The sequence below is a fragment of the Ambystoma mexicanum genome, chromosome 1p (assembly GCF_040938575.1).
Source record: "Ambystoma mexicanum isolate Mex_15411 chromosome 1p, UKY_AmexF1_1, whole genome shotgun sequence".
Taxonomy (NCBI): Eukaryota; Metazoa; Chordata; class Amphibia; order Caudata; family Ambystomatidae; genus Ambystoma; species Ambystoma mexicanum.
Genome location: NC_090921.1, coordinates 410,724,861 through 410,749,200, shown reverse-complemented (window position 1 = coordinate 410,749,200; position 24,340 = coordinate 410,724,861). Strand labels below are relative to the sequence as shown.

At 48.3% G+C, this 24,340-nt stretch overlaps 1 protein-coding gene across 2 annotated transcripts in view; it reads right to left on the bottom strand.

Annotated features, from left to right (window-relative positions):
* Positions 1-24,340, bottom strand: part of SIN3B (SIN3 transcription regulator family member B) — a 1,409,802-nt gene that overhangs the window by 124,890 nt on the left and 1,260,572 nt on the right. For both annotated transcript variants that reach the window (XM_069649207.1, XM_069649206.1), the window contains one exon: positions 19,793-19,885. In XM_069649207.1, the coding sequence (XP_069505308.1) occupies positions 19,793-19,885 (93 nt within the window). The remainder of the gene's footprint in view (positions 1-19,792; positions 19,886-24,340) is intronic.

Genomic DNA, 24,340 nt, shown 5'->3' with positions numbered 1-24,340 from the left:
GTACTACAACTTGTGACCAAGGTATACCTGCCGGTCCCACATCCCCACCATATAATAATCCGGACTTTAGAAAGTAAAAAAAGGGTCTTGTCTTTTCTCTGCCCTCATCTTCTGATATTACCTGAATAAAGGGTTCTGCTAACAAGGGGTAATTTCATTGAGCAAAACCTAAGTCAGGAATAATCTCTTCTTCTTCAACATTGGGTTTCATAATGGGTTCCAAAGGAGGTTCTATATATGTTTCTCCAAAACTCCGAGTTCCTCTCTTAGTTTGGTCATGGTTCTTAATTTTTGGGGGTTTTGAAAACGGAGCTTTCACCAACATCCCTTGAGCTATTCTTTCTTGCGCTTTGACTTAATAGGGTTTCTTCCCAATATGTTGCATCAATAGTTTGATATCTTCCCTCTAATCAGGATCAATTACCTCCACCAATATGTCTAGGCCAGAGCAGACTTGACTTAGAGGCGAGTCTGATGTAGGTACCAGAGGGAGGAATAAGGACCAAGTATGCAGATATAAATGTTCAATCTCCAGACTGAATTAATTCTCATCTACTAGTACAGATATCAAATCCTATAGACTGTTCAGTAGCAATGGTGGTATCAGAGGCTTTTTTACTAAGCTTCTCAAATTTAATAGTTCCCCAATTTGCAGCAATTGATTCCGATCCCACCTGACACCATATATGAGGGGTCAGACACGCGAGACGGATACATAGGTCGAGATTTCTCATAAATTGCCATTTTATTCAAATAAACAGGGTGAGACAAACGCCTATCTTTACCTAACCTAATAAGGATTTCCCTACAAAACAAATTAAAGGCTAAAGGAAAGTGAACTAATGTCTAAAAGTATCTATCCTTCACCCTAATACATACAAAAAATTCATACAGGAATTATTGGCTGTTTAAACTTCACAAAACAACAAATAAATTCAAACATAACATTTATAAACATAAATCCTTGTGACCAAGGACGGATCCACTTCCCATGGATCAATTGTGGATATTTCAAACCAAAGTTCAATTGCAAGGAAGTTCTTGTCACTAGCCAGGTTCCACTCCAATTAAAATATACAGATCTTTTCATCCAGTATGTACTTCACTTGACAAAGTGACTATCTCAGTTACAAGAAAGGTTTCTCACTCTTAAGACAATTGTTAACGTTTTCACAACTTTCTGCTTGGCAAACCAAAAATACTCTCTTCATATATCAAGTTGAAAAGTCAATGTCAAAGTTATTTTCTCATAAGTGCAGTCAGTTTTATCACATTTCATTTCTTCTTCATAAGCAACACCTTAGTCAGGACGGTTATACAACAGTTCATCAAAACATAGTAGTGGAATCACTTATTTTCCACTACAACTTTCTACCACATTCATAGTACTTCAAATCATCTTTTTTTCTGTTCCAGTCACCTGCTAGGACTAACTACTATTTGCCCTGTCCTAGTGTACTCGACCTCCAGGATAAAACTCCTATTACTACAACTTGTACTCTGTGGTGAGGTTTGTTCCAAACTTTCCACACTTAAATCCTTTATGGGGAAAGTTGAACCAACAACAGCTTCTGGGGTAAGACTTTTGACTTGCAACACAATTGGCTTACAACTTCATTCATATACATGCTGTACAAAAAGACAATGGACCTCATTACGAGTCACCTGGTATGGAAATAACGGTGGCGTTAAACCCGCTGCCACCGCACCGTTTTTTCCATACCGGGTGATTCGGTGTCCTGCAGGCAGAGGTGTCATTCCCGCCAGGTCTGACCTGGCGGGTTTAACACCGCCCGCCTGCAGGCGGACGTGGAAACACCAGCACCATCACAAGATGGTGCCGGTGTTTCCATGGCCCCCATTCCCATTGAGTCCTATAGGACTCAATGGGAATGGGGATGGGGATTTACCGAATTCCGCCTCCGGAATTCCCGGGTCACCTGAGTTGTAATGTCCCGGTAATTCCGGGAATCACAGAGGCGGAATGGTAATACGAGTCCGGTGGAAACAGAGCCGGAAAAACCGGCAGATTACTGCCGGACTCGCAATGAGGCCCAATGATTCTCACATTGATCGGTTTGCCACAGGCAATGCAGGTTACAGTTCTCTCCCCCTTGATCATGTCTAGGAAAAGGGCTTTTCTCCAGCAGTCGCAGATTTCCCGCTGCACGTCCTCTGCATCTTCCCAGAACTCCGACCTCTGCAACGTTCTCTGCAGCTCGTCCCGCTATCATCAAAGCGGCGGCTCCAACCTCTGCTTCCTCCTGCTGCTGCTTGTTCTCTGTGGCCTGAGCCCAAAGGGCTTTTAAATATTCAATGGTCCAGCTCAGGTGTGGGCCATTACAACCACTAGACCGCTTGTTATAGTTTTGTAACTCTGTGCCCCTCTTCCTCGTCTCAGTAGTAAGAGTATATAATGTTCTTAGTTGTTTTCAAATCAAAATCATTAATGTTACAATAAGCCATCAGCACTGTAGGATCACTAGGGAAATAGTTAAGAGGGCTCTTCCATTCCTCCAGCTGGAGTTCCCTCCCATGTGATTCTCCCGCATAAAACCACCCCCCAGGGTCAGGATAAGGTAGCGGCTGCCTTTTCCCTGGCCACATGGGAAGGGGTCCAGGTCAGGGTTTCTGGGATGATCACCTCTGATTCATCACACATTCTCCTGGCCCACCAAGAAAGTATTTTGTGGAGTGATTTGGATGTACTCTCTGGTGCCTTCATCCTCCTCCTTGGCTACCTTGCCCTCTCCCTCTCCCCCTCTTCCCACCTTTGGGCTCCTTCTACACCTCCTCAGGGAGTACTGCTGACCTCTACCCCTGCCCGGAAGTCTTTCAAGGGTGGCAACCTTCTTCACATTGCCACTCTAAACTCTCGATCAGCTGTCACTCCTCTGACATCTGCCGTCTCCTGGAAGAATTCGACCTTGATGTTCTCGGTCTCAACGAAACATGGTTCACGGCCGGCTCTGTCACGAGTTTTGACACTCTCCTTCCCGATGGCTACAAGATCCTCTCCGAACCCAGAACCAACCGTCCTGGCAGGGGTGTAGCCTTGATTTTCCTGAAGTGGATCCCTGCTGCTTTCATTCCAATGCAGGACGACTACTCGTTTGAATGCACAGTATGCAGGCTCTCTCTTTCTCCTGGCCTCTCTCTCACTGAGGCCACTATCTACAGGCTTCCTCAGGACGCCCTGTTCCCCTCTGAGTGGGCTGACCTCTCCTCCTCCCTCCTTGCCTCTACCTCTCCTCTACCTCTCAACCTCTCCTCCTGAACATCCACCTGGATGCTATTAGCCCCTCTTCGGTGCTCTTTCGCAACCTCTGCAACTCTGTCTCTAATCTTCCCTCTGGCCCTACTCACTCTGCAGGGCACACCCTGGATGTTCCCATCTCCACAGACCTCCCCCTCTCTAACTTTCTCACCAGCCCTCTCTTGGAGATGCTACTTTCTTCTTTCCTCCCACCTCGATCTACACACACCCCTAAGGTCGAGTCGACCCCAGCACTGCCACCTACCTTATCGGTCATCCGGCCCATGAAGTGTCAGTTGAGGCTTTCACCGCTGCTTTCTCTCCTCCTCCTACATTTTGACTGACTCTCACTCTGACACAGCCCTCTCTAACCTTCATCTCTCTATCTCCAACACTTTTGACGTCCTTGCCCATGTCACGAGTATCCGTTTGAAACCAACATCCAAGTGCAACTCTTGGTTCGATTCTGCCTCGCCACCCTTAGTGTAGGGTGGCTGAGAGGAAGTGGAGGGCATCAGGCGCACCCTGACAAACTGGCCTGCCGACTGCTCCAAAGGTAGTACAGACTCTCTGTCCTGTCTAAGAAGATAGCATACATCCAAGCCTGCACCTCTGAGTCATCTAACAACTCGGCCGAACGTTTCAAAATCTGCAAAGAGCTGGCCTATCCGGTTGCAGTCTTTACCTCATGTTCCCTCCCAGGCCCTCTGCACGGCCCTGGCTTATCATTTCACCACTAAAACTCAGGACATTCTGTCCACTCTCTCTTCCTCTACCTACTCTTCCTCCTCCTCTACCACCCCAGGCCCGTCTTTGGCTGTTTCTCCTCCTCCTTTCCCCTGTTCATCCCTAACAATGTTTCTAGACATGTCCGATCTATGAAAGTCTTGTCAAAGCAGGTTCTCCCCTGCTCACCCACAACCATCAAGGACCACATCGACACCCTTGCTTCAGTCTTGGCTGATTTTTACCATTGGAACCTTCCCCTCCACCCTTAAAGTAATAGTGCGCTCAGAAATATTGTCAAAAAAGATGGGCAATAATCAAAAAAATATGTACATTTTTAAAAAAAATTTAAAGGCCCTATGTAAAGTATTGAGCAAATGAAGCTTTTGTGAAATGGATGCTGCCTGTGCTTGCCCATGCGGCACTAATGAAGCAAAAGCCAGCCAGCTGTAGTAAACAAAAGCTACCACTGGGTGGCTTTTGCTTCATTGGTGCCGGAAGACGGAGACAAGGCAGGAAAGCTGCATCTCGGTAAGTGCTAATTTCTTTTTTTTTAAATAAGAACAAGCTGTGTTTTTTTCTTCTAAGTTTTCCGGACTGGAGGAGCCCGGAAAACTTAGAAAGAAAACCGCAGCATTTAAAACGTTATATTTATGTTTGCGGTAGCTTCAGGCCAACCCCTGGCCTGGTTGACGACCTCACTCACCGACTGACCCTCTCAGGTTCTACTGGGGTCTTTTCTCTCTTCCATCTCTCTCTCTACTTGTGGTGTTCCCCAGGGGTATAACCTTTTGTTAGGCTCACCTGGTCTCTGCAGAGACGTTGGGGCACGGATGCAGCCCTCCCGGGGGGTGAGGTTGCTCGGGTCCAACTTTGCCCTCTGCCCTTATGTGGTGACTGGTGGTAATAGGTGATATTGCTAGGGACTGCTCCTGCGTGGAGAATAGGGGGCGTGAGTATGCCACCCTTCTGCCAAACCGTGGTACCCGTGGGATGCACTGTCCCTGGAAAGCTCACCTTAGTTTTGGCGAGCACTCCGTCCTGCTGCTTCTGGCAGGGGCGCTTGTATGATCTGGTCCGAGTTCCTTCACTGGTCCCTTGCACGTGGTAGTCCAGTCCTGCTGCGACTAAGCCACTATACTTCAGGTAAGTGTTCCTGTTTGCCTTTGTCTGTTTTTGTTGTATCGTAAAGTTTGGTGTCTTGTATTGCTGTCCGTTCCACTTTTGATGTTTGCTCTTTTGCTTTCTTCCCTTGCAGGTGATGTTGCCGGCCCGGCCGAAGCTGCGGAGCTCAAGGCGGCAACCGGTGGGAATGAGGAACGAAGCGGCAGCGGTACTGTAGCTGCTAAGTTGTTAACTAGGCGGCGCGCAGGGTTCAAATGCGGCACGGCCCTAGGACGGATGTTCTAACCTTTCTTCTTCTTCACAGGGTCCGAGTTTGTGGATGCGGAGTGCGGTGCTGCGGCGTCGGGATCAAGATCACTGGATGTCAGGAGATGAGTCTGCAGATGAAGCAATGATGCACCGGTTTCCTGGAGGCGAGTTTGCAGGAGAACGCCTGGTTTCAAAGGTAAGTAAACTGGTCCAAGCGGCGGTGAGCGTCACGTTGCACGCGAGGCACAGTTACGCGAAGCACCGGCTTTAAAGATGGAACAGCTTATATAGCAGAGCTTCTGAAGCCCCGCCTACCAGGTTCAGCCTGCCTGCCACACCCGAAGAGTCAGCACATGAGGATGTTCTCTGGAATAAAGGCGTTCAGCTCCTGGAAGGTACTTGTAAAATAAAAGCACTCCTGTTCTGAAATAATGTGTTCCTGCTCACATCTCTATATGACTGAGTCCAGCCGGGGCCCCTGTGTTTATGGGTCCCAAAGGGACATAAGTGAGTCAAGTGACCCACTGCCCCCATCACTAGATGGTGTGGTTTTTGTGTTCTGGGGCCTGTTGCTGTGACTCCTTTCTCCCTGGCTTTTCAACCACTACCTGGCACCTCTTGCCCATTGCATCGCTAATTTCTGCTCCAACTTCCAGTGCTATGCGGATAACACCCAGCTCTCCTTCAGGCACCCCTCAGCCTCTCATACTAGACTGTCTGGCTGCAATTCAGGACTGGTGTGCCGCCAATGATCTCTGCATTAATGCCAGTAAGACTGAGATCCTCTTCATCCGTCCACCTGCTCCCTCCTTTCCTTTCTCTCTGGCCGCCCACTCTGGGCCCTCTTCCTGCTCCTTACTGTGGGGCTAAGAACCTCTGTGTCATCTTCGACTCCACCCTCTCCTCCACTTCTCACATGTTCGACTTCTCCAAGGCAAACTATCAGCTGCACCTCTTCAGAGGTATTCTTCCTTTTCTCACTTTCCCCCAGAAGCTCACTGTTTCCAGAGCACTGGTCCTCTCTAGGGTGGACTACTGCAACAGCCTCTTTCTAAATCTCCTTGCCTCTACTCTTCGACCTTTACAACTTATCCAGAATGGGACTGCGAGACTTGTGCTTGGCCTCAAGCCAAGGGATCGTATCTTTCCAGCTCTAAAATCTCATCACTGGCTCCCTGTGGCTGCAAGGATCAAGTTCAAGACCCTTTGCATCGTCCGCAAGGCTTTCTGGGGCCTGGGACTGCACTACCTCCAACTTTCTCTTCCTAAACATCTTCCTTCGAGAGCTCTCCACTCATCCACCTCTAACTCTCTGAGGGTCAGAAGCTTCTTGAAGCAGAGAGGGAGGGTATATGTCTCTCCTCGGTTGGGGCATCCACCTGCAACAGCCTCCCTGCCTCTCTCAAACTTGAGCAGAACCACCTACGGATCCGGAAGCAACTAAAGACCGTTCTTTTCGCGTCTGCTTCCTCTCCACTGCCGATGTGCCCGAATGCTCCATGCACTGGTCACCTGGCTACCCTCTGAACTCGGGCCCAAGCTCCTGTATGTCCAGTTGCCCTCACACTGCCTCTGGGCTCCCCCAGCACTTAAGGGTCTGTACCTGCAACCCTACAGCCCCTTCTCTATGCGCTTACAAGTAACCTGCTGGCTGCACTTATTGAGTTACCTGCCCTTCTCACTTCCACTCCCCAGGCACTTCTTCCCTCCCTCTTCCCTGCACTTGCACGATCTAAATGACACAAGGACTAGTAAGATCGTTGTTTTGTCCTCCCTTTTTTGCCCCCACCTTGTCTTGTCATGCCTAGAAAATGATAAGTTACTCACCTTAGGGACTAACATGATCTTAGTCCTTAGTCCCCTTTCCTTCGTACTGCATGGGCGTCCCTTCCAAGGGACACGAGCCAGAACCTTTTTCATCAGAAAGAAACTTCTTCCCCTTTAAATTTAGAGGCGTGTAGGGGTGCGGCCCAGGGAGCATGTGCTGCCCTGACTCTGCCCTCCGGCGCCACACCTCAGTCCCTATAGACGCGTTGTCAAATTAACATTGCCTAATGACACTAGTTCTATTAGGGGGGAGGCCGGTTGGAAGAGTACGTTAGTCACTACAGTGAGTAACTTATAATTACTCTTACAACCCGTCCACTTTCCTCCATACTGCATGGGCGATTACAACTGAGTGTAGCCCCAAGGTGTAGAGGGTCTCCTCTCCAAGCAAACAGGTTTCTAAGAACCGCCTGTCCGAAAGCCGCGTCTGACCTAGACCCGCATCCAAACAGTAGTGCTTGCAGAAAGCCGAAGGGGTGGCCCATGTGGCCACCCTGCTTATGACTTGCCAGGTGACATGCCGCTGGAAAGTGATGGGTGCTGCCTTGGCTCTGACCGCGTGGGCGTGCATGTCGGCCGGCAGTGGCTTTTGCTGTCCCTCTTCTTTGATGGCCGAGACCATCCAACAGGCTATGGAGGCCTTAGAGGCCCGATACCCCGGTCTTTATTCACTGAAGGTGACAAAAAGTGCATCTGACTTGTGGAAGCCCCTGGTCCCGTCCAAGAAGAATTTCAGGGCACGCCTGACATCCAGGCAGTTCAGAACTCTATGTTCCTCGTCTTTGCGCTGAGCAAAAAACGTAGGCAGTACTATTTCTTCGTTCAGATGGAATGCAGAAGGCACCTTGGGCAAGAATGCTGGGTGTGTGCCTGCAGGACTATTTTATCCTTGTGAAATGTAGTATATGGCTCTGAGGCGACCAGCGCCTGGATTTCGCCGATTCTGCGAGCTGAGGTGAGGCCGACTAGATGGGGCGTCTTAATGGTGACCAGCCCGATGTCCGCGGACGCCATTGGTTCAAATGGTTTGTGCACCAGGGCACCCAGAACTATGCTGAGGTCCTACACGGGGTGTGGCCTCTTGATGGGCGGGTAGAGTCTGGCGAGTTGCGTCAAATGTTTGACAATCGGGTTGGAAGAGGACAAAAAATCTTCTCCGAGTTTATGTAAGCCCTGATGGCTGCCAAATAAGTGTAGCAAGTGTCTACTTGCACGCATGAGTGGGCGAGGTGTGCAGAGAAGGAGAGCACATTGTCCAAGGTACATGCAACGGGGTTGATACCCCTAGTGTCTGTCCAGTGGCAGAACTTGGATCACTTGCTCCTATAATGGGCCCTGGTAGACTTGCTCCTGGTGCCCTGTATGATCTCTAGGTTAGCCTGGGAAAGGCTGAGTTGAGCTAGCGTGACCTGTTCAGGAACCACGCTTTGAAGGCTGGTTTCTGTGGTGCGGGGTGGATCACCCTGCCCCCCAGCTGCACCAGAAGATGTGCTGGGCCCGTCGGAAGGCGAATGGGCGGCTCCTCCGAGAGGCTGAACAGCTCCGAGAACAATGGCCTGGACGGCCACCACTGTGCTATTAGAATGATGCTGAGGTGGCGAGATTCCTTGATCTTGCATATCACCCTGTGTATCAGTGGTGTGGGCGGGAAGGCGTATGCTGTCATTTTATTTTTAAATATTTTTATTTGCATTTAAGTTATACATTGATATTTCACTGCTCTATTATTCAAACAATTGCCATATATGACAATGCATTACTTACCGTAAAAGCATTTCTGATGGTTTTATCTGCTTAGATTCACATGCTGTGCATAGGTCCGACATCCAGTGGTCACTGCGGAGTATTGCATTTTGTTTTTCATAGTCGAAAAGGGGACGTCGACAAGGCGTGTCTGTAACACTATCCCTATAGTGACGTGCGTTGTACCCATAATCCCTCACGCGTCGAGGTCCCTCTGTTTGTATTTTTCTGCCCTGAGGGAGCCTTCTAGACGTGAGTGAGTACAGAAAAGAGAGATATAGAAAAGGATGTCTATGTTCCTTCCATCCGAGCGGGGAGGAAGGGTGGGCGCATGTGGATCTAAGCAGATACAACCATCAGAAATGCTTTTACGGTAAGTAATGCATTGTCTTCTGATGTTTGTTAATCTGCTTAGAATCACATGCTGTGCATAGACTAGCGAGCAGTACCCGGAGTTGGAGGTGGGTTGTGAGAAGGAACAGTAGAGAAAAGATGTCTTAATACTGCCTGTCCCACCTGGGAATCAGATCTAGAGTGGGCATCTAGACAGTAGTGTTTTGTAAAGGTGTGTACAGAACTCCAGGTTGCCGCTTTGCAGATGGACTCAAGGGGAACATTTGCAATGAATGCTATGGATGCCCCAGTGCCTCGAGTAGAGTGTGCCCTTGGCTTGAAGGGTAGTTCTCTCTTAGCAAGAGTGTAACAGAGAGTGATGCATTGAACAATCCATCTAGATATAGTGGACTTTGAAACTGCATCTTCTTCTCTTCCTGCTGCCACCGAGACAAAGAACTGGTTAGTCTTTCTCAGTGGTCTGGTTCTTTCCATGTAGAACATGACAGCTCTGCGTACATCTAGTGTATGCAGACATTTTTCTCCCAAGCTGGAAGGGTTTTGAAAGAACGTTGGTAGTTCTATTGACTGGTTTACATGAAATTTAGAGATGAATTTTGGTGAAAACCTTGGGTGTGTGCGTTGAACCACCTTATCCTTGTGAACTGTTACGAAGGGGTCTAGAACAGAAAGAGCCTGTAGTTCACTTACTCTCCTAATGGAGGTGATAGCTATTAGGAAAGCAGTCTTAAGAGTGAGGTCCTTAAGAGTTGCCTTGTGCATGGGTTCAAAGGGAGGGCCCATGAGTCTAGAAAGTACCACATTTAAGTCCCATCCGGGAGCTGGGTTAGCTATCGGAGGGTGTATTCTCTTTACCCCCTCCATGAAGGCTTTGATAACTGGTATCTTCCACCACGACACGTTAAGTTGGGAAGTGGTGTATGCAGAAAGTGCCGCTAGGTGGACTTTAATGGAATTGAATACTAGACCTGAACCCAGTAAATGGGTCAAGTACAGAACAATGTTCGTGTGAGAGCAATCCACCGGGTTGATGCTCTTACATCTACAACAGATGACAAATCTTTTCCACTTGCTAGAATAGCAGTGGCGAGTATTAGGTTTTCTGGCTTCCCTGAGGATGTCCATACATCTCTGCGGGAGTTGAAGATGTCCAAATTCTATGATCTCAGGAGCCAGGCTGCTAAGTTCATGGTCTGAGGGCATGGATGCAGTGTCCTGCCCTTGTCCTGTGACAGCATGTTGTACGGGCAGGGAAGTCTCACTGGGGGAGATAGGGACATCTCCATCAAGTGAGCGAACCATGGCTGCCGGGCCCACATTGGGGCCACTAGTATCATAGTAACCTGTTCCTGGTGCATCTTGTGCACTATCTTGTTGAGAAGGGGAGTCGGGGGAAAAGCGTAAACAAATTTCCCTGACCATGGAATCGATAGACCGTTCCCCTTGGACTGGTTCTGGGGATACCTGGAGGCGTAATCTTGGCATTGAGAGTTTTCCAGAGTTGCGAACAGGTCTATTTCTGGGAAACCCCACTGTGTGAAGATGTCGAAGACGATGTCTTCTTGTAACCGCCATTCGTACTCTACGGGCAGGGGGAAGTCTCTGCTGAGTTTGTCTGCTAGCAGATTGAGTTCCCCTGGTACATGTTGTGATAGTAGGAACATGTTGTGTTTGAGAGCCCACTTCCAGATGTTCTGGGACAGCTTGGACAGTCCTGGAGAGTGAGTGCCCCCTTGCTTGTTGAGGTAGTACATGGCTGTGGTGCTGTCTGTGAGGACCATCACTGTCTTCCCTTTTAGGTGTTCCTGAAAGGCTTTCAGTGCTTTGAACACCGCTAGTAGTTCCAGCAGGTTTATATGATTGGATGCTAAGCTCGGAGTCCACTCTCCGTGAGCAGTCTGATGGGATAGGTGAGCCCCCCATCCTGTAAGGGATGCGTCTTTGGTTAGAGTGGCTTCCACTGCGGGTGTGGCAAAAGTCTTCCCTAATAACAGGTTTTCTTTTGTCCACCACCGTAGCGAGAGAACCAAGGCCTGTGAGACCACCACTAGATCGTCCCATTGTCCGCTGGCCTGACACCACTGGCTGCTGAGCCACTCTTGCATTGGGCGCATGCGCAGGCGCGCGTGAGGTACCAAATAAATACATGACGCCATCATCCCTAGCAAGCGCATTGCTTTGCGTACCGTCACCTCTCGACCTGCCACATAATGGGGGATCTGAAACAGCGTGTTTTGGACCCTCTCGTTGGAGGGGAAGACAAGGCCGTCCTTTGTTCGAATTAGAGCCCCTAGGAATTGTTTGATTTGGCTGGGGTCTAAGCTGGACTTTTTGTTGACGGAGAAGCCCAGTTGGAACAAAAGGTCTACAGTCTTTTGGGTATTGGAGAAGCATGTTTCGTAAGAATCCCCTGTTATGAGCCAGTCGTCGAGGTAAGGGTATACCGGGATGGATAACCTGCGCAGGTGGGCCGCTGCCACTGCCAGTACTTTCGTGAATACCCTTGGTGCAGATGCTATCCCGAAGGGTAGTACTCTGAACTGGTAGTGTTTGTTCTCTATCTTGAACCTGAGGTATTTTCTGTGCGCTGGCAACATTAAAATATGAAAGTATGCATCTTTCATGTCTAATGTTGTCATGTAATCCCCTTGTGATAACAGTGGGATTACTTCCTGCAAGGTCACCATACAAAACTTTTGGGGTTTGACAAACTTGTTCGCTGGGCGCAGATCTAATACAGGGCGCATGGTTAAGTCCTTTTTGGGTACAAGGAAGTACACTGAATAAATACCTTCTGTTACCTGAGATAGGGGAACAGCCTCTATAGCTTCTTTTTTCAGTAGCTCTTCTACTTCTTGAAGAAGAATGGTGAGGTGTTCCGGTGTCATGCGTCGGTTCCGTGGGGGTCTGTACTTCGGGGAACCGTTGAATTCGATGCAGTATCCGTGGGCTATGGTGGATAATACCCAGCGGTCTGACGATATTCCCTCCCATGCTGAAAGGAACGATGTTAGCCGGTCCCCGACCGGTGATGCATGGGAGGGGACCCGAATCTTCGGGTCATTTGTTGTTATTGGGCGTGGAACCTTTGGGGCTGGAGCCGCGACCTCTTCCTCTGCCACGGCGTTGGCCTCTTTGACTGAACTGGGTGTTGTTACCCTGGTTAGAGGGCCAGTTGGTAGCAGAGTAAAATTGCTGTTGGTTTTGCTGCTGGCGTTGGCCACGAAAGGAGCGTCTATTGCCATAGCCGCGTCTGTTAGGGGGCCTAGAAATTTGGTCAAGAGTTTTGATGGTATCAAACTCTTTCTTTGTATGTTCTAAGGCCTCATCAACTGCTTTCCCAAACAGATGTGTTTGTTCTATGGGCCTGTGTTTCCGGCTTAAATCCCGAATTGCGCAGCCAGACATGGCGTTTGAGAAGTATTCCTTGAGCCAGGGAACGGCCAGCCGTCTCTGCGGCATCTAAGGAGTTCTTTACGATGCCCTGGTTTACAAGAGTTCCCTCTGAGATTGTAGCTAACAGGCGTGAACGCAGGGGTTCTGGTGCGTCCTCTGCTTCGCTGCGCAGCTTGCTCCACTGTGCATCTGCGTAGCTAGCTAGTAGGGAATTGTTATTTGCAATCCTAGATGAAAAGGCGGCGGACGTCGTGATTCTCTTCCCCAGAGCATAGAGCTTTTTGCCCTCTTTGTCAGGTGGTGCCTCACTAGTGGATAGTGGTACCCCTGCTCTTTTTCTTGTATTAGTAACCACGAGGGAATGCGGAATAGAATGGCCTCTGATGTACAAAGGGTCAGAGGACGAAGGGCTGAAGAGCTTTTCTATCCGCGGGTTGACCCCTCTGACTAAGGCAGGATTGGAAAGGGAAGGAGTTATTCTTCTCTTTATAGAAGCCAGGAGCGGAATAGACTGACTAACAGGGGCTTTTTCTTTAATAACTTTCTCTACAAAGTCTATGTCAGGAAGAGTCTCCCCTGCGTCTATCTCAAAATGCGCTGCTGCCTTGCGCAATAGTGCATTAAGTGAAGGTTGGTCATCTATGGGAGAGGTGTTTCCAATAGGTGAATCCTTGGGAGGAGAAGGGTGAAAGGCATCAGGGTCTGAGTGCACTGATGGGGATTGCCAAGGCTACACTGATGGGGATTGCCAGGGCTGTGAGGTAGCTGTATCTTCTTCGAAAGCTCCTGCACTAGTGTAAGGATCTTCTCCAAACCCCTCTTCCTCAAGTTCTTTCTCTCCACCCAAACATTCCTCATCTTCCTGGAGGTATTGCTCCTCTTCAGTGAGGTCATATACATCTGTAGAAGGGGGAAACAGCCTAGGAATCTTGACTCTAGGGTCATCCTGGGGCCATTCTCTTGGTCTTTTGGGTGTGGGTGGGTTTTGGTTTCCCAAAAACCTTTCCATTTTCTCCATACAAGAATGGAGTCTTTCAAGGGTCTCATGGGGGACCCCTGAATAGTCTAGAGGGGGGATATCAGTGTTTTCACCTTCAAAACGCTAAGAACGCTCCCACACCGTCGAAGAAAGGTTTCTGTCGCCCTCTGAAAAGCCCTCCGGTAGTTCAGAAGTGCCCTTAGATGAAGGGGGCAGTTCCTGGCTACTCTTGTGCTTTTTCAGCGTTTCCATAGCTTTTTGTGCGGTATTCGACGTTTGTTTCGTCGTCCGCTTACGTTCGTCTTCGGAAACAATTCTCGCCAGGCTCTCGACAACGAGTTTGTCAGTAGAGGACTCTGGTGTCGACTTGCCTGCGTTACGCGTTGTTCCTCGACGGCCGCTCTATGGAGCGTTACGTCGGATGATTTTGGGGTAGCGCCCGTGTTTGATGAAAGCCCAATCGCTGGTTGCGGCTGCGTTTGCGGGTGGGGCTTGAGACCCTTACGGTCTGCGGTAGACGCCGGAGTGCCCTGCGTCCCCTTCACGCTGATGGATCCTTCGTCTTCGACAAAGAAGAGCCGTGGGTTGTGTGCTTAGGCCTATGGGGTCTGTGTGCGTCCTTGTCGCCGGGGTGTTCATCCCCATAAGCAGGGCGTGAGCCGAGCCCGTCGGGGCCGGGGACGGACGTCGAGGAGCACGAGCGCTCCTTCTGGGGGTTAATGACTTCTGTAACGGACGTCGAGTTATCACCCTCCTCGTCACTTTCTGTAACAGCCGCGGCGGGTGAGGAAACTGACTTCGACATAGCATAGTCCGCCCACCTCTTAACTTTGCGTTCTTTAAAAGTTCTTGGTTTCAAGAGCTTACAGGCCGCGCAGCTGTCCTCCTTACGATCGAGGGGCAAGCAACGATTACAGAGCTTGTGTTTGTCCTTCCAAGTGTATTTGCCCCTACAGCGTGGGCAAAACTTAAAAGGTGTTCTCTCCATAGCTGAGGCAATAATAACTGGTGATAACAACCCCAAGGGAAAGATGGGGGAGAAAGAAAGACATTCTCAAAGAGAAGATAAAGTTCGAACCCCCACTCTCCCTACTGTATGTTGGCCGGCGAGGCCAGGCCACGTGTTCGGCAGTGCCGAAGGATCTCCTCCGTCTCTTCCCCTCCGTCGAAAACTTGCTCGGCGGAGAAACAGCTTCACAGATAACGTCGAGGGGAGGGATCTTTAACAATATAAACAGTATAATTAAGGACCGTGGTCCGTAGTAAGTATTAGCAATGTCTCTCTAGGAGCTCCGCGTAAGGCGACCAGAAGCTGGGCGGAAAAAAACAATCTGAGGGACCTCGACGCGTGAGGGATTATGGGTACACCGCACGTCACTATAGGGATAGTGTTACAGACACGCCTTGTCGACGCCCCCTTTTCGACTACGAAAAACAAAATGCAATACTCCGCAGTGACCACTGGATGTCAGACCTATGCACAGCATGCGATTCTAAGCAGATTAACAAACATCAGAAATATTATTATAAACAACAAGTAACTTTATGATAACAGTCTTTACTAGCCGATTTGCTCATGTGGGCACCCAATCTCCTCCATTTGTAAGTACTGGTGTTTAGGGTGTCTATTGGGATTCGGGCAATTGATGCAGCAAATCAAGGTGCTGTATAATAAAAGTCCCACTCCTGGTAGGTTCAGTTCACCTCACAAGTGGGCTCAGTTTATTCACGGGTGTTTGTCATCTGATGGGTGAAACATGTCCCAGACAAGTGCCTTCCAGGCCTCGTAGGCAGGGCTGGAGTCTGCTCCCTCTCTAGCCACTCCATCCCCCCCATACCTTTGTTTCCACCCCATCCAGTGTTCCAGTTCACTGTGCCATCTGGCGTATTGCGGGCCCCCTGCCAACTTCCACGCCATTGCAATGGCCCTTTTAGTCAGCACACACACCATGTCCATCAACTTGATAACATGCCTCATTTTGCTTATTCTTGGGTAGGGTCCCAGAAGGCATTCTTTTGGTGACCATTCATAGTGTGTTACTCCCGTCTGTCTGCAGGCCTGTTCTATCCTGGCCCAGAAAGCTGCATCTTCGGGCACCCCCAGAAGATGTGAATCATTCCCGCTCCTTCCGACCCGCACTAGGGACACAGTGGGTTTGTATTGTTGCTAAATTTGGCCATTCTGCTCGGTGTCATATAGGTCCTGTAGAGGTTTCCATCCGTCTCCCAAGTTATGAAGCAGTGTTAGTATTGGTTTTGCCTCCGGCTCCTCTGGCCACCCCACCCAATTCCCTTTCACCACCTTCCGGATCATCCGGTACCACAAGAACTGACCCTTGGGGAGCCCTTCCTTTTCCACCATGGTTTCAAATTCCCTAAAGACGCCATCCTTGTATGTGTCCCCCCCAAGTGTAGATGCCACATCTCTCCCACTGGCTAACAGTTACCAGGTGCATTTTGTCTGCACAGATATCCGCAGCAATAAGAGTTTCAGGGGAGTAAGGGTGTTCTCGGGCTAACAGTTTCAGGGCCCTGTTCCAAACACTTCTACCTAGCTGCACAATCGTTGGGGCCTCCCCCAAGCATTGCAGCAGGGCCCACAGGGCTTCCGTCAGGCGCGCCGGCACTACAAGTGGTTCTAGAAGCTGGGCTTCAGAGATGGCCTCATCTGCGAGCCATTTGGCCACAAAGCTTAGCTGTGCAGCTAGAAAGTACCTCACAAGATCTGACAGTTGGACCCCGCCCGCTTTGTATGGTAGCATGAGAGTGAAGAGCTAATCGGTGCCCCCCTCCCCAATGCTCCTCCACTTTACCATTACCTTCAGCTGTGAGGTGGGTTTCCTGCAATAGGGCTATAGAGATCTTCTTTCTCCTCAGAAAGGATCTAATTCTGTTCCTGCGCATATAAGTGCCCATCCCTCTGACATTCCATGTCAACATCTTAATTTTCAACCGCCAAATCTCTATTTAATTGTACCCCACTCTTACTAACAAGTGCCCGCTGATCCATTACCTCAGTTGCTGTGAAGACCTCAAAAGATTTTGAACAAAAACAAGTTAAACTTAGCCAACTGCACCCAGCAGTTGCTATAAACAGGCAACGCTCAGGTGCCCCTGCTCTGCCTTGACCCATCCGGGACATCTGGTGCAGGTTATGGTGCTTCAGTAACAGGCCGGCACCAGTCCTTTCACAGGGGGAGTACCTTCAGCCCAGGCCAGATGGATCAGCAGTTCCCCTGTCCTACATGTAAACTTTGGCTTGGCTGTCATCTGTTCCAGCGTCCTTCCATATTCCGTCGGCTTGCCGCCCTCCGCGTCCCAGTAGCTTGGGCTATGTTACCGCTACTTCGCCCTCCGCCATGTTATGTTCCCTCCACATGTTAGCCGCCGCTGGGGACTCCAGGAAGACTGCTTTCTCTTTGTAGATCACTTTTAATCTTGACGGGTACATCAGCATGTACGAGGTTTAGTTGGCGCAGTCTGGCCTTAATCGGGACAAAGGAGTTTCATGCTCTCTGCACTGCCGGGGTATAGTCCGGGTATTTCGCAATTTTGGCATTGTCTCTTATTTCGCCCCCTTCTCTTGAGTATTGCGGTATGATTTCCCTGTCCTGGTAGTTCAGGATCCTTGCTATTATCGGGCGTGGGTGAGATCCCGGTGGAGGCCTCTTTTGTAGGGCCCTATGAGCTCTTTCCACAGCGAACTCTTGTGAAATGCGGCTAGCGCCCATCTCCAGCTGCAGTAGGGATTCCACAAATTTCCACACGTTGTTGCACCTACACCGTTCTCCGGCGTCTTGTGCCCTCTCCTACAGAACCTAGTTTCTCCTCTCCAATTCTTGCACTCTACTCTGGATAGCTTTCAGTGTTTCCGTGGTCTCTCCCTGCTCGGACTCAGTAATGGTTACGCGTTCTGTGAGAATGAGCATGTCCTGACGCATCAGTTGCATGTCTGTTTTTACCTCTTCTATTTTGGTTGAAATAAAAGAGCAGAGTCCGGCTATGGCCTCCAGTACCTGGCTGTCTTTGTCATTGCCATCTGTCGTCGCTTGAGCTGTACCGGCCTCGCCAATGGCTTGTCTTTTTCTTTCTTGGTGTAGCTGCAGCAAAGGACTCCATTATAGTAGCCTTGTTTTTCCCTTTGGGTGGGGACATATCCTCTGACTGCGGACCCGTGTAGTGTTGGTCCGCCAGCTGGCAATCGTCTTAAGTGGCTCAGAGCTTTGTTTGGTCCAGATTTGGGCCCAGGTGCTCCTAGGTTAGTTCCCAACTTGAAGGCGTGCTATTTACTGTGCTCAGTTTGATATTGGGTGTTGTCTGCAATGATCCTTTACAGCAAGAGGGTCGTGTTTGTGACAGACGTTCCTCCCACATGCACCGCGCTCTCTATTCCTTTGCACCGTGGGGGCAACTGAACCAGGTCACTGTTCTGATTATGTTTGGTGTACTGGCTAGTGTGGGCTGTCTGGGTGCTGGCCCTTCCCTGCTCTAGCAGTAGTTGCTGGCACAGATTCGTCGGTGCCCTGTTCCCAGGTGGGGTCGAAGTTTGGTTCAGTTTGGGGAGGTATATTTCTCTAGATCATTTGCCTGTGCCTTCATCGTACATAGTGTAGCTGATTCTCACCAGTCTTCCCGCCCAGGTTGGGCTCTGCAGTGTTATGGCCAGACTGGGCCTTCTCGGGAGCTCCAGCGACCCACTCTAGCCGGCGCCTCCGATTTATGTGCTCCCTGCGCTCTGATTCTTATGGCTCGAGCTGTGCTTTTTGGTCATCTTGCCTGCTGGCTCTAGCTGTGCCATCATGAAACTAAACACATTCCTCTACATCAACCAAATAGGTCCTCTTCCCACTCATCTAAATGAGTACCCAATGTGCACTTGTCCTTAACATTTGGAATGTCGAGCCACACACAATGCACCCTTTGCACCAATACAATTAGTCTATTTGCCAGAGTGTGACCAATGGCAGAATTTCTTTTTGTCCTTCCCATCAAGGACAGCCCTAAAGAGAAACTAACTGCAACTATCCATGGTGTGGCACTAGACGAAAAACATTCTGCCCATGCACATGGTTTTGTCTGAGTCAGGTGTATAGTGGCGTATTAGGAAATGTGTCGGGGAGGATTTTTAGAATCCCCTGTGGAGCAAGGTTCAGGAGAGAAATCCAGTAATGTGAGCACAGAGTCCACCAAGTTAGGAAAACACTCTGAATGGTAACATGGTGCAGCAATCTGGCTTTACTCTTAGAAGGGGAAATGGCTGGTATCAAGGTGCAATTAGGCCCACAAAAGCACACACACATATCCAACACAATATATACTCATAATATATAAACACTATTTAATGTAAGTATTGCATCAAATAACCACAGTTCAAATAAGTACTTTAAAATTAGACACAATATATGTAAAAAAGGTAAAAGGGTTGGACGAGACCCAACTCACTCCTAACATGAGTGAAAAAGATGTGTAAAGTTAAGTAAGATCATATTCAATTTGTAAGGCTGATGAAGGGGATAATAGTGATTTACCACACAATAAGGCATAAGACATCACAGATGGCTATTAACATTTGGTCAATAGTAAGGGATCTACAAATGACCCATCTCTCACACTTCAAACTCATAGGCCCAGCCAGACAGATCCAGGCACAATGCAGTCTACTTTAGGATTTATAGTGGTAGTTAACTACAGTGGTTCATCATGTTTAAATTTATAGAAATATCACAAGATTACCTTAGAAATACACAGATTGCTCTACAAATGGCAGGATCATGTGGGGAAATAATGGGACGATGGCAGCTACAATTAGATAAAGGTTGTCAATTTTTGAGAGTGCTCCGAGTTCAAGGATGTCTTGCCATATCGATTGATAAATTAGAGAAAAATCCAATAGGTCTCTCACAGTTATGGTGAAAAACAAGTTGACAGGATTTGACATGACATACAACAGCAAATGGAATAAGGTGAAAAATTGCAGGTGGAGTAAGCACATTTACATTGATGGTCATTATTGGATACGAACATCATGTCCTGGGGGGCCTCTACACATCTTTTCATTTTTTACTGGAAAAAAGGAAGGAAAGCCTGTTCAATGCACAGCTATTGGGACGGGGAGCTTGTGATAGATTCACACTTACCTGCACCTCCAAAGGATCTTCCATTTGCGTCTCTTCTGTATCCAACAGCTCGATGGTCATTATCACATCTCCATTTCTCTGCAAGAACATGATCTACAAACAGAAGCACCATCATTTAGGTTTCTGTGAAAGCAGAAGCAAAGGCTAAATGGGAGGACCACAGTGTAATAAAAGGACATTTTGATTTTTAGAATCCCCACTGCTGGCTTCATAAGTAATAAGTATTCTTACAAGGGCTTCACAATTCAGGGTTCAAACTTGTTGGGAGCTATTTAGCTCCTGCTTCAAGCCTAGGAGAGCCTGGTGAGCTAGAAACCAACATCTATCAGTAGATACTTTTGGCTCTCAAGGCCAACTGGTGCCTTATAAACATGCATATGTCACTGAGTATTTAAGAATGTTAAATAATTATGATACTCTCAGGGAACATTTAAACAAAGGATTATGCATAACAGACAAAAATGGAAAGGGTGCATCTCATGTGAAACTTGGATTTGCTGTGTGCTCCTAACTCCCCATCTGTAGCTTCTGCAATCTGGGTGATGCCTGACACACAGGACCCAGTTGTAGCTCCTGCCCATGAAATGTTCATTCCGTACCCTACAATAACTTTGAACTTATGAGTTCCCAATGTAGGCAAACTAGCTTATGAGTACCATGGCTAGCAAACAACATACTACTTACAACTGGTAAAGTTTTCTGATGGACAAATTCCTCATCTTGGATATATTCGGCATTGCGTGAGTTAACTGATGAAGATTTGCTCGCTGACGACAACCAAGATGGGGAGATTGTGTTAGAAATTTGTATTCCTTGCGACATAATGGTGCAATACGGGAAAGTTCTGAGCCCCCTCATGGCTGTTGTCAGCGGGCCGCCATCTTTTTATGAGACCGATATGCAACAGGTCCTGCCCCACTTGTGGACTACAAGCCTCTATGATGTAGGGTTGTTGAGAGAGGTAACCCCAGTAAAAATAACGCTCAAACCAGGAGCCATACTACACAGAGTAATCCAATATCCCCTTTCGAGGGAAGCGGATGAAGGGATACAGGAGACATTAAGGGCTCGCCTACAACAGGGCATAATTGGTCCCTCCACATCCCCGTGTAACACTGCTATCTATTCGATCAGGAAAGCCACAGGGGGAGCTGGGAGGATGATCCAGGACTTTTGCCCACTCAGTATTATAGTACAGAAAGAGTTTCCTCTTGTCCCGAATCCTGCCTCCATTTTGTGCAGCCTCCCGCAAAAAGCAAAGTACTTCACTGTGGGGGATTTGAAGAATGCCTTCTTCTCGGTACCTCTTGACCCAAGGTCACATTACCTTACTGCCCTCCTTAGAAAGAAAGATATGAACACTGTCGCCTGCCACAGGGTTACTGTGAAAGCCCAAGCATATGCAACAGGCTCTTGCACGAAGATCTTGGTAACATTCAGGTCCCTAGCACAATCATCCAGTACGTAGACAACATGCTGGTCTGCAGTGACAGTGAAGAAAGCTGTCAGAGGGATTTCATTGCCCTACTCAAACTACTAGCACAGAAGGGGTACAAAGTAGACAGGAAAAAACTTCAGTGCTGTTTGGCAGAGGTCCTGTACTTGGGTGAGCTCATTTCCAAAGATGGCAAAAGGATAATCCCAGAGAGAGTGGCAACAGTGCGCGCCACTGCCAAACCAGAGGCAGTAAAAGAAATTCAGAAGTTCCTGGGACTCAGCAAATACAGTAGGGCCTGGATTCTGCGGCATACACCAGGCCGCTCCTGAAAGAGCTGAAGGAGGAACAGAAAGAGAAAACATGCATTACATGGACAGCTGAACTGATGACCGCTTTCAATGATTTGAAAAACTTGATCTCAACAGCCCCAGTACTAACGACACCAGACTATGAGCGGGAATTTTATTTATTTTCCCACTCTAATGGCACCCTCATGACCGCAGTACTGACACAGAAAAGCTCAATAGGACATAAGATGCTTGCTTAATACAGCGACACACTCGATTCGGTCATGCAAGGTCAGTTCGCTTGCAAACAAGCCCTTGCAGCAGCCGCCTTTAGAATTGAGAAAAGCTCAACAATTGTTATGGGATGCTCCATCACTCAGTACGTTGAAGAGTCACTGTTCGCAATACTGGAACGATCAAAATCCACCCTGACTACACAGAGAGCATCAGTTTATGAGATTATTCTGTGTAGCCAAATAGTCATGTGGTAGGTGTAAGATTGAATCCTGCCATGTTCCTCACTGAGCCATGCACTGTCAAAGACATGCAAGAACATGACTGTGCCACATACGAAGGGTAAGAAGATGACATACCAAAATCAAACGAATACGCCCCAGACGAGGGAGAAGTGTTCTTCGTTGATCGGTCAGCATCCATTGACCAAGAAACTTCTGTAGTGCGATTAGAGGAAGGGGAGTATGAAACGATCATGAAACGCTTGCCAATGCATTATTCTGCGCAGGCAGCAGAACTTGTGGCACTCATTGAAGCTCTTCATGCATCCAAAGGGTGATGTGTAACAATATACTCAGACTCTGCATAAGTGACCACCATAGTACATGCAGGGCTATTTAGATGGAGAAGGAGGGGGTTCAGGAGAGCAAATGGATCCCCAGTGCAACATGCAGAATTACTAGACTAATTCAAGCACTTGCAGAGGCCTCTGTGGTAGCCGTTGTCAAATGCCTTCCACAAGCTTCAGACAAAATATCTTTGGGGAACGCAGCCGCTGATAAGGCAGCCAAAAAGGCAGCATATCTCCTGCTACGTGAGTGCACGGGATGCATCATTACCAGCAAAGGGACAGAGCCTAATGCAAACGCATACACAGCACTTCCCATAGCACAGAGGAGAGCACCAAACACAGAACAAGAGTTCTGGCTTAGGAGTGGCTGTACCCAGTCGCCTAATGATCTGCTATGGAGACAAACAGGAAAGTTTGTTATGCCAGTAGAATTACTGTGTATAGCATTCGAGCAATTACATTTCTCAGCATACAGGTCGAAAACGCATAGTGGCTGATCTCCAGGAAGAAAGGTTTATCCTGAACTTGCAGGAATGCCTGAATAAAATTGTAGTCCAATGTACCACCTGCCAAGTGTTCAGCACAAGAATGACGCTAAGAACACTATGGGGCACTCTACCCAGCCCCATATGGCCCTTCACGGAGCTGCACATCGACTATGCAGACATGGGAGAAAGATGCAGCGGGCCCGATACTTAATTGTGGTGGTTTGTTCCTTCTCTCGATGGGTGGAAGCAGGGCCCTGTGCCCACGCTGATGCGAAGTGTGCAGCTAAGTGTCTAGTGAGAGAAATGTTACCCAAATGGGGAGTGTGTGAAGTAATACGATCGGAAAATGGTACACACTTTTTCAATGATCTATTCAAAGAAGTGACGTGCCTCCTAGGAATAAAACACAAGATGTGCTCAATTTACCACCCACAAGCGAATGATGTGGCAGAAAAAATAAACTGCCTTCTCAAAAGTAGGTTATCCAAGCTATGTAGCTCCTTGAAGAAACATTGGGTGTACTGCCTGCCTCTGGCACTGTTAAAGTTACACACACAGCCCATCAAGGACCACCACCCGTCCCCCCCATGAAATAGTAACTGGTCGACGCATGCAAACGCTGCAGTCACAATTGAGGAGAGCTGATGCACATAGAACAGCAACAGTTCCAGGGGAAGAATTTAAAGAGTACGTCACCCAGCTCACATGTGCAATAAGGTGCATATCAAAACAAATAACGCCCCCATTCACAGCAGAGAGTGAAACGACCATGGGGCACCAACAGAAACAGCCGCTATACAACCTTAAATGCCGGGAGAAAGGGTCTATGTCCGCAGAAAGGAGCTTTGTGCGGAAGTGAAACACACTAAGGTTCCACAGACCGTATGAAGTTACATACTGCACCCTGCTCGCCATGAAGGTGAAAGGGCTGCAGTACTGGATTCACCTCTCAGACATCAGAAAAACATGGGGCAATGAAAACACGAGCACACAACCTGAGAGACACACAAGTGCAACCATGCCCTAAACATCTGCTTTTAAAGGGAGATTCTCACTCACCACTTGTATTATACGTCACAAGAAGGATACATTGCTACTAAGGGCATAACTTACTATAGGTAATGCTCTCTCTCTCACACTTTTTGCCTCTTCCTTTATCCCTTCTACATTTCTATTAATGCCCACCCAGTTCTATTTCCATAGGTATAACGATCATGGAATTGACTCCGCTCAACAACAATGTTATAGTAGATAGCAGTAGGGATAGGATTAGTTTGATTAGAAGATATACCTTTGAATGCGGCCTACATTTCGCTGCCATATTGTTTACTTTATGAATGTTAAGTTTGTGGATTAATGGGGCGCATCTTTTATCTGAAGGTACCATATAAAAGAAGGGGCGAGGCAGTAAAATGGAAATGGGACAGCAACGTGTCATTAAGCTTTACAAGTTTACATAAAAATGCAACAAGAAAAGCCCAACACGTCCTGATGTTTAATGACAATGTGACTGCAAATGCCACCCTCACA